The 14,071-nt window shown below is 45.8% G+C and overlaps 1 protein-coding gene across 3 annotated transcripts in view; it reads left to right on the top strand.

Moving 5' to 3' along the window:
• Positions 1–14,071, top strand: part of LOC143933557 (dual specificity tyrosine-phosphorylation-regulated kinase 1B-like) — a 100,692-nt gene that overhangs the window by 84,355 nt on the left and 2,266 nt on the right. For all 3 annotated transcript variants that reach the window (XM_077456492.1, XM_077456491.1, XM_077456493.1), the window contains exons 9-10: positions 1,191–1,494; positions 11,907–12,010. In XM_077456492.1, coding sequence (XP_077312618.1) covers positions 1,191–1,494; positions 11,907–12,010 — 408 coding nt within the window. The remainder of the gene's footprint in view (positions 1–1,190; positions 1,495–11,906; positions 12,011–14,071) is intronic.

Here is a 14,071-nt window from a genome sequence, read left to right on the forward strand (position 1 = left end):
AAAGTCCTTCAAGCTGCCTTTCTGGTGGCTGTTTGGTGCAGCAAAAAAAAAGGCACCAAAAACGCACCTTTACATTGAAATGAATAGAGAATGTGGCAAACACACCCGTGGTTTTTTTCGCTGCATTTCTTCTGTCAAATCCTTTAAAAAAGAAGTGCAAAATGCACTGACAACGCGGGAAAAATCCATATGCATTTTTACCACATTTTTGCAACGGAGCAATGTAAAATTATTAGTAATTGTTGTCCAAGTGCCACTGTGTGTGAATTTTGAATAATTTTACTAGCTTGTCCTGCGATTCAGGAAATTGTTAGATTGTGAAAGTTAAAGCTGAGCTCCAGCTTTGCATTCCCTCTCTTGCCCAGTTGTACAGACTCCTCTCCTGGACTGAAATGGGTTAATCTATTGTCTCCGCACACTGAGCTTCTCGCAATGTGCATTATGAACTGAAGTTGGAGCTCGCCTCATTTCAGCTTCATAGCCCTTTCTTCCCCCGGCTGACTGTCCTTGAACAACTCTTAAGTCCTTTCAGTCATGGGACTCGGCAGCAACTGTGGGCATTACCAGAGCTTCTGGTTTTCAGAAAGCTATGTAAGGCACTGTCAGCCACTCCCACCATAAATTACCTGCCTGCATTGTATAGGGTAGCACAGACCTCTAGTGGTGACTTTGCTTGATCTTATATTAGAGGGGGCTGAAACAAGGGAAGGCAATATAAGCAGATTCAATTTCAACTTGTAAAGACCATTAGTGAGTAGCAGTCCTTTTAAACACACAGATTTATAATGCCATCGCATGATCGGGAACCCCTTCCCACTGGTTCCTGATTTTCAGTGTGTGACTGCCAGCTGTTGGTGACAGCTTGGTCACAGAGCTTCCAGCAAAACTTATATTGTCAGTACACGTGGCACCACCTTGCATGATGGTTGGCAGGAATGCAAATGTGCACCTTCCTAAAACTGGATTGCATTCTTTATGGGACCTGTGGTGTATTGAACATTTTCATTTTAGGCACATGTGGCCTTTGAAGGCCCAGTTGGATTTACAGGAACCCAGGTTTTTTTTTTTCTTCTTTTTGGCAGTAACTGGTTACCTTACTAGCAGAGAAAGCACAGTGCCAGGCAGACTGGTGTGCGCTTTTGATCGTGTAGCTTCCACTGACGTTTGTTCATTGTATCCTCTCCATTTAGGACTACAAAGTACCGGGTACTCGGAGACTTCATGAAGTTCTGGGCGTGGAGACTGGTGGCCCTGGAGGGCGCCGGGCCGGTGAACAGGGACATTCTCCATCCGACTATCTCAAATTTAAAGATTTAATTCTGCGGATGTTGGATTATGACCCCAAAACTAGAATTACCCCTTTCTATGCTCTCCAGCACAATTTCTTCAAGAAAACGACGGATGAAGGGACAAACACAAGTAACAGTAACTCTACAAGCCCTGCAATGGACCATAGTCACTCAACCAGTACAACCAGTTCTGTGTCCAGCTCAGGTGAGCGCGGTCATATGCAACAGATGACGAATAAAAGATGACCTCAGGGCAGGAACGAGTGTATTCTTTTTTTCCGCCCGTATGTTGAGATGCTGGTAGTGGGGGTTTTTTTTTTTTTTTTGCTTCCTCTGTTAGCACTTTGAAAAGGAGCAAAGCTCTGTGAGCAAGGGGCTTCATGACTGCACATGAGAGCACATTAACCAGCTTTTACAGTGGTCCTTGAACATTCAGACTTGCTTTAAAGTATTGAGAATGGTGGTTAGGGATATTGAAGAATTGTTTTAAGAACTAAATTGCGTGTCTCCCTGCTTCCAGATCATATGACCCTGAAGGAACAGCCTACTGGTGATTACCTGAGAGAGTAGTATTGGCTTAACACTTGTATCCATCCATTGTTTGTATTTGCGTTCTTAGCACCCTTCAACCACTTCCCCTTCTGCTGAGTAAGCGGCAGCCTGGGGTGAGCATATGCTGCGGCAGAAATTATAACCCATTGCTCTCGCTGGGTACTACCACACACCGAATGCGATACATTCAAGTGATTAGGGCTGCACTGTAACCGCACATAATGCACGCGATTGTGGCATTTCGGGTGTTAAAAGGCAGTGAGGAGGCAATACTCCTCACATGTCAAATGCTCTTTGAAGGGCCATCTGAATGTAGATAGCTCTTCAGGGGGCAAAAAGTGTAAACAAGGCCTAGGGCTCTAAATACACCTATTTATCTTAGTGCAGTGGGTTATGCTTTTTGTATGCTCTTCTGTCCTCTCGTATCACTTTTTTTTTTTTTTTTTTTTTTTCCCCCTGAAACCAGACTAAGGCACAGGCAGAGCTTTTTTTGAACACCTCACACTTGCATTCTTAGGCCCCTTTGACATGGGCGATCCAATCTGGTCCGCTTATCAGTTTTTTCAGGCGGGTTTGATCGGAAGGTTAATGCATTTCTGTGGTATATGGACTTGTCTGCCTTCCAACATGTCTGATCCAGTCCACTAAAAAAAATATATATTTTTTTTATTGGGTATAAACGAACAGTCCATTTACTCCCATAGAGCAGAGTGGACTCCATCCATGTCCGCTCTGCAGATCAGAACAGAACCCGCCGCAGGTGAAAGGCGCTTTACTGTGAAGGAGCAGAGAGAGATTGATTGCTACGCTCTGGGGTTGATTTATCAAAGCTGGAGAGTGCAAAATCTCTGACCATCTGTGCATGGTAGCCAATCGGCTTCTAACTTCAGCTTGTTCAAGTAAGCTATGACAACAAAACCTGGAAGCTGATTGGCTACCAGGCACAGCTGCCCCAGATTTTGCACTATCCAGATTTAGTAAATGAACCCCTCGGTGCTTTGTAGCTGATGGTTACAGAAAGAGCAAAATTTATTTAAACCTGACCAGAATTGGGCCCCTTTCACACGGGCGTCTCCGTGTACGGACTTCGCTTTGCTCAGCGGGGGTCGCTCCGTTGATCTCCGCTGACAAGTCCGTCTACGCTCACTGTGCAGAGACAGATCTGACGAGCTCTGCTCTCCTCTATGGGAGTTTGATGAAAACGGACCGCCTGTCCGTTTTCATCTGATTCACCAGACGGATGGAAAATAGGGTTTCCATCCGTCTGAGTTCAGCAGATGTCACCGCTGACATCTGTCGCTCGATAGACCTGCATCCGTTCAGGTCTGCCTAAAAAAATGACAGGTGGACCTGGACGGTCCTCCCGTGTGAAAGGGGCCTTAAACTGCTCCAGACAGTTTGCTTGTCCCGATGAAGGCACGTGTTGTAGTCAAATTCCTCCTCACGGCAAATGATTAGTGTTGCTCTGCTGTTTTTATGAGCAATATGTTTTTTCTGTCTCTTTTTAGTTTTGTAAAAATGTCAGGACATCCTAAATGTAATCCTGCCCAAAAACTGGTAAATCTGCTTTAAGCAAGGTTGTGGTGGTCCACCACTTGGGGAAAGAAGCCCCTGAAAAATTTACAGTGGACGGAGATTATGAACAAGCCTGACATGGTTCCTGGAAGCGACACTCCCAACTGCTGCTTCTCATAGTCCAGGGGGGGCGGCTGCAAACCTGCTTCCTCCAACATTAGTCTGCATGCGCATTGGAGAAAGCATCCGACTGCCAGATAAAATAAATGACTTTGTTGGAGGAGCTTCCAGGTACCGACAACGATGAAACTATACAGTTCGATTACAACAATGGATCATTGTCAGCTCAACACCTGAATTGGCTGCTTAAAGGGGGAAGATCGACAGTTAATTGGTGGTCAACTGCTAATACTACAAAATATAAAGCTAAAATGAAGAGGAGTTGTGTAATACTATGACTCCTTTTCATTTTTTGGGATGAAATGCACCTTAAGGCCTCCTTCACACCATGGTGCAGAGATGTCCATTTTTCTGCAAGGGCTCAAAGAAAACAATGGGTTTCTATGTGCCCTGTTCACACCACAATGTGCAGATTTTTTTTTCCTTGCGCAGGAATGTGCAACGTGTGCAGTTTTCTGCATGGAAAAAAAAAACTAATATGAAATCAACATTGTTGTGAACAGGGCACATAACAGACGTGAATGAAGACTGGTGTCAACGTACATAAATAAAACTCACTGAAATGCACATGAAAACTCATGTGAAACTGATGGAAACTCATGTCTCTGCAAGTAATATCTGTGCAGTTTTCTCGTCCGTCTGGATTGCACGTATGGGTTTTTGGCCATATTTATTTTCTGGGTCACAAGAAAGCACCTTTGCACTTCTTTGACCTGTAAAATCCCACTATGTGATATCACAGAGCCGCTCCAGGCTCTGGAAGGATCCTGACAATGTCGGGATTCACCTGGGTACCTGATCAGCAGCTGCAGTATGCCACTGAGGACTTGAGCCAGCTGCTCCTGTCCCCTCTCCACCCTTGCACTCCATGGAGCGCTGGAGGGGCAGAATAGGGAACAGTCACTAATAGTTGCCACTAACCGAGAACAGGATGATCTCTGCTGCAGCCATAAAGGCGATTATCAAGGTGTTTTTTTTTTTGGTGCTCAAACTTCCCTTTTAAAGCCCAACCCCAGTCAACTAAAATCCCTTGCATTGGAGCTGCACCTGCACTACAAAGCATTAATTGCTCATTTAGGTTTGGGGGGGGGACAATAAAAGATGATTTACCCTACCTGATCCTCCATGTTGATAGACCCCCCCCCCCCCCCCCCCCCCCCCCAAGCTCCAGCGTTTTAGGATCCTGTTATCAAGACCAAAGCGAGGTCCATAGCTTTGCATTGTAAGTTTTATTGCCAGGGGGGTCTGTCCACCTCTGGAACATCCAGGAGCACCATTTGCTGGGGGGGGGGGGGGGGGCAGAGGATAAGGTAAGCAAGTTGGTTTAGGCCCACTGCAAGGAATGATTTTTAAAATGATCCCAGAGTTGGGCTTTAATGTATACTTTTTCAATTAAAGGTATATTTACTAGGACCGGTACTTCCAGCTTTGTAGCAGTTGGAGATCTTTTTGAAGCCAGCTGCAGAGTGAGTTGTACCCAGCCTGCCTACTAACTGCAGGTGTGCCAACTTTCATTGAGGTTCTACTGATTGTGCCGCTACAGACACTGCCAACACACAATTGCTCGGAGATGGTAATCATTGAGACACAAACCTCTGTTCCTAGCAACAAAATCACTAAGTTGAGCAAATCTATTGTGTGATGTGGGGCTAGGTAGAATTATTAGATAACCCTGCCTAGAAGAAATATGGTCAATGTAAAGTTTGGATCTGATTCGTAGCTTCAGGGAATCTACAGCTTCTTAATACCGGCATTCCGATACGGGATTCATAGGGCAGCACAGTGGCTAAGTGGTCAGCACTTCCACCTAGCAGCACTAGGGTTGTCTATTCAAGTCCCAACCATGGCACTAGCTGCCTGGTGTTTGCATGTTCTCTCTGAGCCTTTGTGGGTTTCCTTCGGGGACTCCTGTTTCCTCCCACACTCCACAGACATGCTGGTGGTAGGTTAGTTGGCTCCTTTCTAAATTGGTCTGAGTATGTGAGTTAGACGGCTTTCACACCAAGCCACCCATAGTGTCGGCGGTAAAACGCTGCTATTTTTAGCGGCGGTTTACTGTCGGATTTGCAGCGCATTTCAGCAGCTAGCAGGGCGCTTTTACCCCCTCTAGTGGCCGAGAAAGGGTTAAAACCGCCAACAATACGCCGCAATAGCAGCGCGGTATTGCAGCGCTGCCCCATTGATTTCAATGGGGAGCAGCGGTAAACACATACCGCTCCTTCACCGCTCCAAAGAAGCTACTGGCAGGACTTTTCCTGATGTCCTGCCAGCGCACCGCTCCAGTGTGAAAGCCCTATGGCTTTCACACTGGAGACAACGGAGCAGCAGTTTAAGGGTGGATTTCAGGCGCTATTTCTAATGCTATAGCGCCTGCAAAATGCCCTCGGTGTGAAAGGGGTCTTGGAGACCTTCTGATTGCAAGCTCATTGAGGGCAGGGACTGCTACGTGTTTTTATTAAGCTGAGCTGCAGTTATGATCTTAATTGCATACTTTGGTCAGGGTCCTGTGCTGTGTGGCTGCTACACTGCCTACTGACCGCAAGACTCACTAACTTTACTTTTCACCGCCACCATTCACCTGCACACAGGAATGCATGTAGGTATAAATAAAAAAAATTAAAAATAAAAACTCGCCTTTACAACCACTTTAAGGTGTTCTCTGATTGGACAAAGTGGAGATCATGATATCGCCACCCTGCCTTGTCCAATCATGCCTTATACCTATTGAAAAAAATACAGGGCATTGTGGGAATGTCGGCAGTGCCGTGTGAGCCACCCCATGGTCAGTATGAAGTGGGGCAACCACTCAGTACAGGACTTGGAACTACAGCAATTGTCAGCTTCACGTCTGTCCCTTCGAGAATGAGGTGGCATAATGTACTTTGGTCCAAGCTGGACGAATATAAGCTTGCAATTCAAATCATAACCTGGAGTTCAGCTTCAGAGAGTCAGTGTCACCTTGCACCTTTCAGGGAGAAGCGCTGGTATCTGTGAAAATGCTCCGTTTGCTGTCTCTGAATTGAGATATTGCCTTCCTTAGTATCTTACACCAGTCCCTTTCTCCCCTACTGTCTCGTTAATCTGCCAAGATAAATAACATATATTTCTGGTATAGCTGAGCTTATGACTCCCCTTCCTTATAGGTGACGGCTCCGCTGATTGGTAATTGGCTGCTCAGGAACCAGGCCTCACGAGGTCTAAGGTAGAAAGTCCTTAGCCCTGTTTCCCCGAAAATAAGACCTAGCGTGATTGTCGGTGATGGCTGCAATAAAAGCCCTGCCCCCCCCCCAAAATAAGCCCTAGTTAAAGTCCTTGTAGGTCTTATTTTTAGGGTAGGGCTTATTTTTGGGGAAACGGGGTAGGGCTTATATTGCAGCCATCACTGACAATCACGCTAGATCTTATTTTCGGGGAAACGGGGTACAAGTGATGACCTGGAGCTTACGGGGGGGGGGGGGTTCTTCTCTTACTCCTTAAAGCTAAGACCCCTTTCACACTGGGAAGCTTTGCAGGCGCTACAGCACTAAAAAAAGCGCCCTGAAAGAGCCGCTCCTCACTCTCCAGTGTGAAAGCCCGAGGCTGGTAGGAGAGTAAAAAAAAAAAAAAAGTTTTGCTAGCAGCATCTTTGGAGCGGTGTGTATATACCGCTCCTGCCCATTGAAATGAATGGGGTAGCGCGGATATACCGCCGGCAAAGCACTGCTGCAGCAACGCTTTAAGATGGGTTTTAACCCTCTCTTGGTCACTAGCAGTGGGGTAAAACCACCCCGCTAGCGGCCGAATACCAATGGTAAATCGGTGCCAAAATAGCGCCATTTTACCACCAGCGCCCGCACCGCCCCAGTGTGAAAGGGGCCTAAGCATATTGGTGGGGGAAACTAAACAAGCTTGGAAGGCAGCTAAGTTAGTGTTTTTAGCTTTTGCCTTACGCAGGAGAGGCAGCAGGTTCACTTGGATAGGAAAAACAATTTCCTAAATCCCTGTATTTTTTTTTTTCTTCTGCTTCCTGCATCAACACAATACAATGTGTCAGTGGTTACTTCCTCCTTATTTCCTGTTTTGCTAGAAAGCGTCTTTATTGGATGTTTACTTTGTGTGTAATCCCCAATCCTGCGTGGGAGGCCATTCGTCATTCATTCCTACCTCCCTCCTTTTGTTGCTTTTGTGTGTGAACAGAGCGAGTGCCTCAAACAAATCATACAGACCATTAATGGGGGGGGGGGGTTATAAGAGTTAAAGGTGTTTGCTTAAGTACAGTAGCCCATAGGAAGTGGACATTTCTTGGCTGATCTGGCAGCAGCAATGCGATTTCTGGTTGCTATGGGCTATTCCTCTGTACACAGCTATGAGTAAACCTGATTACCATGTAAAGCAAAAAAAAATTTAAAAAATGGCTGCTTCAGCAGGAACTTGGCCCGGCTTTTGGTCCATGTGTACTGCTGGCTGTTCAACAGAAGGTAGGCTAATGACAGGTTTCTGTCGAACGGTCATGTTGGGGGGGGGGGGGGAAGCATTTGATCAGTGCATGCAGCAAAGGGCTGCAAGCACTCTTCTGTGTATTCTGATGGGGAGGGGTAGTCCCCGCTGTTAAAATACAATAGCGCCACAGGGGAGAGAACATTAGTTTGGTGTTTGAGGGGGGCCTGTCTGGGTTTCCATTTTTTATTTATTTTATTTTTTTCCCGCTGGTTGAACGAATAAAAATGTAACGTTTACCCAACTTAGGTTCTCTGCACTTTCAGGACTTTGATATGAATTGGCAGCCAATTAACTCTGGACTGTGTAATATGTACAAAATATCATCTAGCATTCGTCTTTATTATCAGCGGGGGAATATTTTCAAGCTGCAGTAGTTGGCTGTTAAAGTTTAGTAAGCGGATAGGCCCCGAAAAGGGGAAAATTCAGCAAGATCTTTAGTCTGCCTACCAGCAGACTAAAGCCTAGCACACACCTGCTGGGTTGAACAAAATAAAGCTGACAGCTCATTTCGGAGTTGCTGTACTAACACTCCAATGTTAGTACAATAATTTCCTCCCCCAGTGAGCTAGTGTGCTCTGAGAAGGTGACCCCCCCCCCCCCCCCCCAAAACACTTCTGTCAGCGCGCGCAGCCACTGGCGGAGATCGCTGGTTTTCAAGCATGCTTGTCCGACAGTAGCTGGCCCAACGGTTGCCTGCTATTGGACCAGCTGCGATGCACGTGAGCTGAGTGTCGGCCATTTTTTTTTTTTTTTTGTTATTGAACGGCTGATGTCACCCGGCATTCAGCCTGTGTGTACTAGGCCAGTGGTCATCAACCCTGTCCTCAGGGCGTGGGCCCTGAGGGATAGGGTTGATGACCACTGTACTAGGCTATAGCTAGAAGAATGTTTATTTGTTTTGATGTTTCTTTTTTTTTTTGTTTTGTTTTTTTCCTTGGCTTTCTAATTAAAGGTCTGATTTTATAAGACTGACCAAATACTGTGTAGCAGCTATGCTGATTCTTCCTCATTGTGCCCCCTCCAAAGAGTTATTAAAGTGTTTCTAAACACTAAGACCCCCTTTCACACCACACCGCCCATAGCGTCGGTGGTAAAACGCTGCTATTTTTTGCTGCACATTTCGGCCGCTAGTGGGGCGCTTTTACCCCCGCTAGCGACGAGAAAGGATTGAAACCGCTGGCAATAAGCTGCAATAGTGGCGTTTTGCCAGCGGTATTACAGCGCTGCCCCGTTGATTTCAATGGGGAGCAGAGGTGGAGGAGCGGTAAACACACTGCTCCTTCACTGCTCCTTCACTGCTCCAAAGAAGCTGCTGACAGGACTTTTCCCTGATGTCCTGCCAGTGCACCGCTCCAGTGTGAAAGCCCTCGGACTTTCACACTACAAACAATGGTGCAGCTTTTTTAAAGCGGATTGCAGGCGCTATTTCTAATGCTATAGCGCCTGCAAAACGCCCTGGTGTGAAAGGGGTGTAAAGGTGTTTTTTTTTTTTTTTTCCTTCAATGTTTTTTCTGCATTAAGGTAATGAACCTTGTACTGTCTGTTCTCGCCCCGTCGTCCTCCTGACTTTTGCATCCATCCAGCGCTGTGCCCTGCTGCAGGTAGTCTCCCTTTCTACCCGCTTTCCCAGGCTTTGCTGATAGCAGTGTGAGCCATTAGCGCTTGCTGCTGTTATTCAATCCTGGGAAGGGACAGGGGACTGAACCAGGCCTATGTGTGTCTATTGACACACACAACTCTTCTTGGAATCGAACCTGCACATCTGCCCCTATAGAAAGCGGCTTGCTAATCGGGGTAGACACAGAAGCGGAGGAGCCCAAAGTGCTGGAGGAGGACCCCAGTAGAAGTGGTTTTGTGCCGCTCTGTGCAGTTCCATTGCATAGAGCAGGTAAGTATAACTTGTTTTAAGAAAAAAAAAAAAAGCCTATACCAGCTCTTTAATTTTGAAGTCGATAAAAGGGAACAACAATGCTGATAGACATGCTCCTATGTTGTGCATAGCCAAGGTCTCTGCAATATACCATACACAGAAATGCTTCCTCACTTTTAAAGATTAAATTCCAGGCACTGTGTGTATTTTTTAGTGTCACATGTTCCAGCTTGGACCAATGTAACTTTTTATATATCATACCTGGCTGATGCCCCCTGGAAGCTGGTAATCACTGACGTAGATGCCTTTACTCCAATAATCTCCACTTGCTTCTGAGTTTTTTGTCCTGAGTGGCTGATGTGCATTTTGAATACAGGAGGTCGGCTGCTCAAATTGGGCGCCATTCAGAGAACGCTTTCCGTTTTCTGAATGAATGTAGCGCATTATCAGATTGGATGAGGTGGGGAGTGTGACTGCTACCGTCTTGTCCAGTTTTCAGTTTTTCCACAAGGGACATCAGCCAGTTGTGGTTTATACCATAGTTATGCTTGACCAATGTAACGAAGTAAAAACATACAATTCTTGGAATTATTTGGTTGGAGCTCCATCTGTGTACTTAATGTTAATTGTAGCTTCTGGGCATGGGTGCTCAACCTGCGGCGCTCCAGCTGTTGCGAAACTACAAGTACCAGTATGCCTGAGCCTTTGGGAGGCACGCTTGTAACGGTCAGCCTTGCAATGCCTCATGGGACTTGTAGTTCAACAGCTGGAGGGCCACAGGTTGAGCACCCATGCCCAGAAGCCACAATTAACACTAAGGCCCTTTTCACACTGGGGCAGTTTTTTCAGGCGCTAAAAATAGTGCCTGAAAAAAACGGCCCCTTTCACTACAGTGTGAAGCCAGAGGGCTTTCACATTGGAGCGGTGCGCTAGCAGGACGGTGAAAAAAGTCCTGCTAGCCGCATCTTTGAAGCGGTGAAAGGAGAGGTGTATTCACTGCTCCTACCCATTGAAATCAATGGGGCAGCGCGGCTATACCGCTGGCAAAGCGGCACTTTGCGGGCAGTTTTAACCCTTTATCAGCCACTAGCGGGGGTTAAAACCGCCCCGTTAGCGGCTGCAGCCCGCCGCTAAAACAACGGTAAAGCGCTGGTAAAAATAGCGATGCTTTACCGCCGCCGCCTGCACCGCCCCAGTGTAAAAAGGGGCCTAAGTACACACAGATTTAGTTCCAATTAAATTCCAAGAATTGTAACTTCATCTTTTTGAATTTGGTGTTAATTGTAGCTTCTGGGAATGGGTGCTCAACCTGTGGCCCTCCAGCTGTTTAACTACAAGTCCCATGAGGCATTGCAAGGCTGACCGTTACAAGTGTGACTCCTAAAGGCTGAGGCATGATGGGACTTGTAGTTTTGCAACAGCTGGAGGGCCACAGGTTGAGCAACTATGGTTGGGCAGAAATTCTTAACCTTAGTTTTACATTACATGTGGATAGCTAAGAATAAACCACTAAATTCAAATTCCCCTAACTAGCTGTGATTTTGCTGCTGTCTTTTTGTAGTTCAGACGTGGTCTCCAGGTATAATTCCTGCCATCGTTAGTCATGTTAACTGACACATACGGGAAGATTTACTAAAACTGGTGCACCCCAAGACTGGTGCAGTTGTGCATGGTTAACCAGTCAGCTGGTTTTTATTGTCCAAGCTTAGTTTAGCTGAAGTTAGAAGCTGATTGTTTATTATGTACAGCTGCAACAGATTTAGTAAATCTCCCTTATTAGGTCTATTCCTCTGTTTTCAAGAATCCAATCCCGTACTTGCCTTTTGGTTCCCGTATCCCCACTTTGGAACTCCTGGTCTATGGATTTTTTTCTTTTTTAATTTTTTTTTTTTTTGTCTTTTGCAATTCCCAAGTGATCAGGTAGATGTTCTGTGATGGCTTTAATTCCATTTTCTTAATAAAAGGGGCATGTGATGTTTTATGAAACACTTTGACCAATGCATATTCTGCTTTGCTTGCAGGAGGATCCAGTGGCTCTTCTAATGATAATCGCAATTACCGGTACAGCAACAGATACTATAATAGTGCAGTTGCCCACACGGATTATGAAATGCAGAGTCCACAGGTGAGTGCTTTAGTTTTGACAGTATTTCTGTACCGTTGATTTTACATTAAGGGAGAATACGGTTTAATACAAAAAAAGTCATGGTGTGGTGTTTGAAGCTTCAGGTGTCTGGTTTTTGGGGTACGCTCTATATATATTTCAGAAACATGATATGCTCATAATATATTCAGTATTGACCAAGTTCTCTGTTGGAGCGTTTAGGTCTGCCCCTACTGCACCTTACCGTTTGGACCATGAATGCACTCACTGACCATTATTGATGCATGAAAGAGGGGAAGCTCCTTCATGGCTCCTGGTGAGGTCTTCGAGACTGCAGGTATTAACAGAGAAGTACAGCCAAAGCTTTTTTGGCTGTACTTCTCCTGTGAATCACAGGAGTGCAGTTTGTTTTGCGTCCCTGTGACTCATTTTCAGCTGACAGCGGATCGAAGCCCGCTGACGTCAGTTGGTCCAGGCTTGGGAAGCAACGTGACCATATGGTTGGGATCCGCCCACAAGCCTGGACCGTCACTTGGCTCAGCCTCTTAGAGAGCCTGAGCTGGGCCGCTCCTGCCCCTTCCACAGCCCAGCTCTCCAGTGAGCTTTGGAATGGGGGCAGAGCAGAGAGAGCTGGTCACCAGCTCTCTGCTCACGGAGCTGTAAAACCAAGTGATCGGCGATGGTTGATCGCTCTATTCTCTGGTGGATCCAGCGGGGGACCGATACTGCATCTATTAGACAAGTATGATGCACAAAAAAAGCAAATCCCGTACTTTTTTTTTTTTTTTTCTTCTTCTTAATGTCTTATGGGAATTTAGTACTCTCAGCCCTGGTTCATACTGGTGCGGGATTACCATTGATTCCTGTGCTTTTCAGGCCCTGCCTCGTTATTGCATTCTGTTCATGTGAACCGCTGCGGGTGTCAATGGTAATGAACTCCCAGGGCGTTTTGCAAAATGCAGTGCAATTGGCTGAATTAGATTGCATGGGTGTGAATCCCATGCGATCCAATTCCAGTGCGGCAAAAAACAAAAGTACATTCGCTTTTTTCGTGCTGGTGCGATTTGAGCCATACAAAATGACTGGGCTCAAATTGCACCCCAAAGAATCGCATGTGATTTGGATAAGAATGCCGTGCAATTCTTGTCCAAATCACATGGGGTTTTCTGCACTGCATCAGTGCAACCCGGGGCTTAAGGTGATACCAATTTTACTTTGAATAACTGTTGTGGTTGAAGTTCAGCTGTTTTTTTTTTGGGGGGGGGGGGGGGGGGTCATAAAGTTGAATACTTTTGTCCATATAGTTGAATGTTCTGTGCAGTAAGTTTTTGTATCCAGGTACAGTGTCTTGAAAGTATTCACACCCCTTGAAATTTTTCACATTTTGTCATGTTACAAACACAAACCTAAATGTGTTTTATTCGGATTTTATGTGATAGACCAACACAAAGTGGAAGGAAAATGATAAATGGTTTTCCAATTTTTTTTTACTAATATGTGAAAAGTGTGGCGTGCATTGTATTCAGCCCCTTTACTCTGATACCCCCTAACTAAAATCTAGTGGAACCAATTGCCTTCAGAAGTCTCCTTATTAGTAAATAGAGTCCATTTGTGTGCAATAATAATAATAAATACAGCTGTTCTGTGAACCCCTCACAGATTTGTTAGAGAACCTTAGTGAACAAACCGCATCTTGAAGGCCAATGAACACACCAGACAGGTCAGGGATAAAGTTGTGGAGAAGTTTAGAGCAGGGTTAGGTTATAAAAAAAAATATCCCAAGCTTTGAACATCTCACGATGCTCTGTTCAATCCATCATTAGAAAATAGGAGTATGGCACAGCTGCAAACCTACCAAGACGTGGCCGTCCACCTAAACTGACAGGCCGGGCAAGGAGAGCATTCATCAGAGAAGCAGCCAAGAGGTCCATGGTAACTCTGGAGGAGCTGCAGAGATCCACAGCTCAGGGGGGAGAATCTGTCCACAGGACAACTATTAGTCGTGCTCTCCACAAATCTGGTCTTTATGGAAGAGTGACAAGAAGAAAGACATTGTTGAATGAAAGTCATAAGAAGTCCTGT

Source organism: Lithobates pipiens, unplaced genomic scaffold (genome assembly GCF_037356315.1).
Source record: "Lithobates pipiens isolate NorthernLeopardFrog02 unplaced genomic scaffold, aLitPip1_a1.2 Scaffold_27, whole genome shotgun sequence".
Lineage (NCBI taxonomy): Eukaryota > Metazoa > Chordata > Amphibia > Anura > Ranidae > Lithobates > Lithobates pipiens.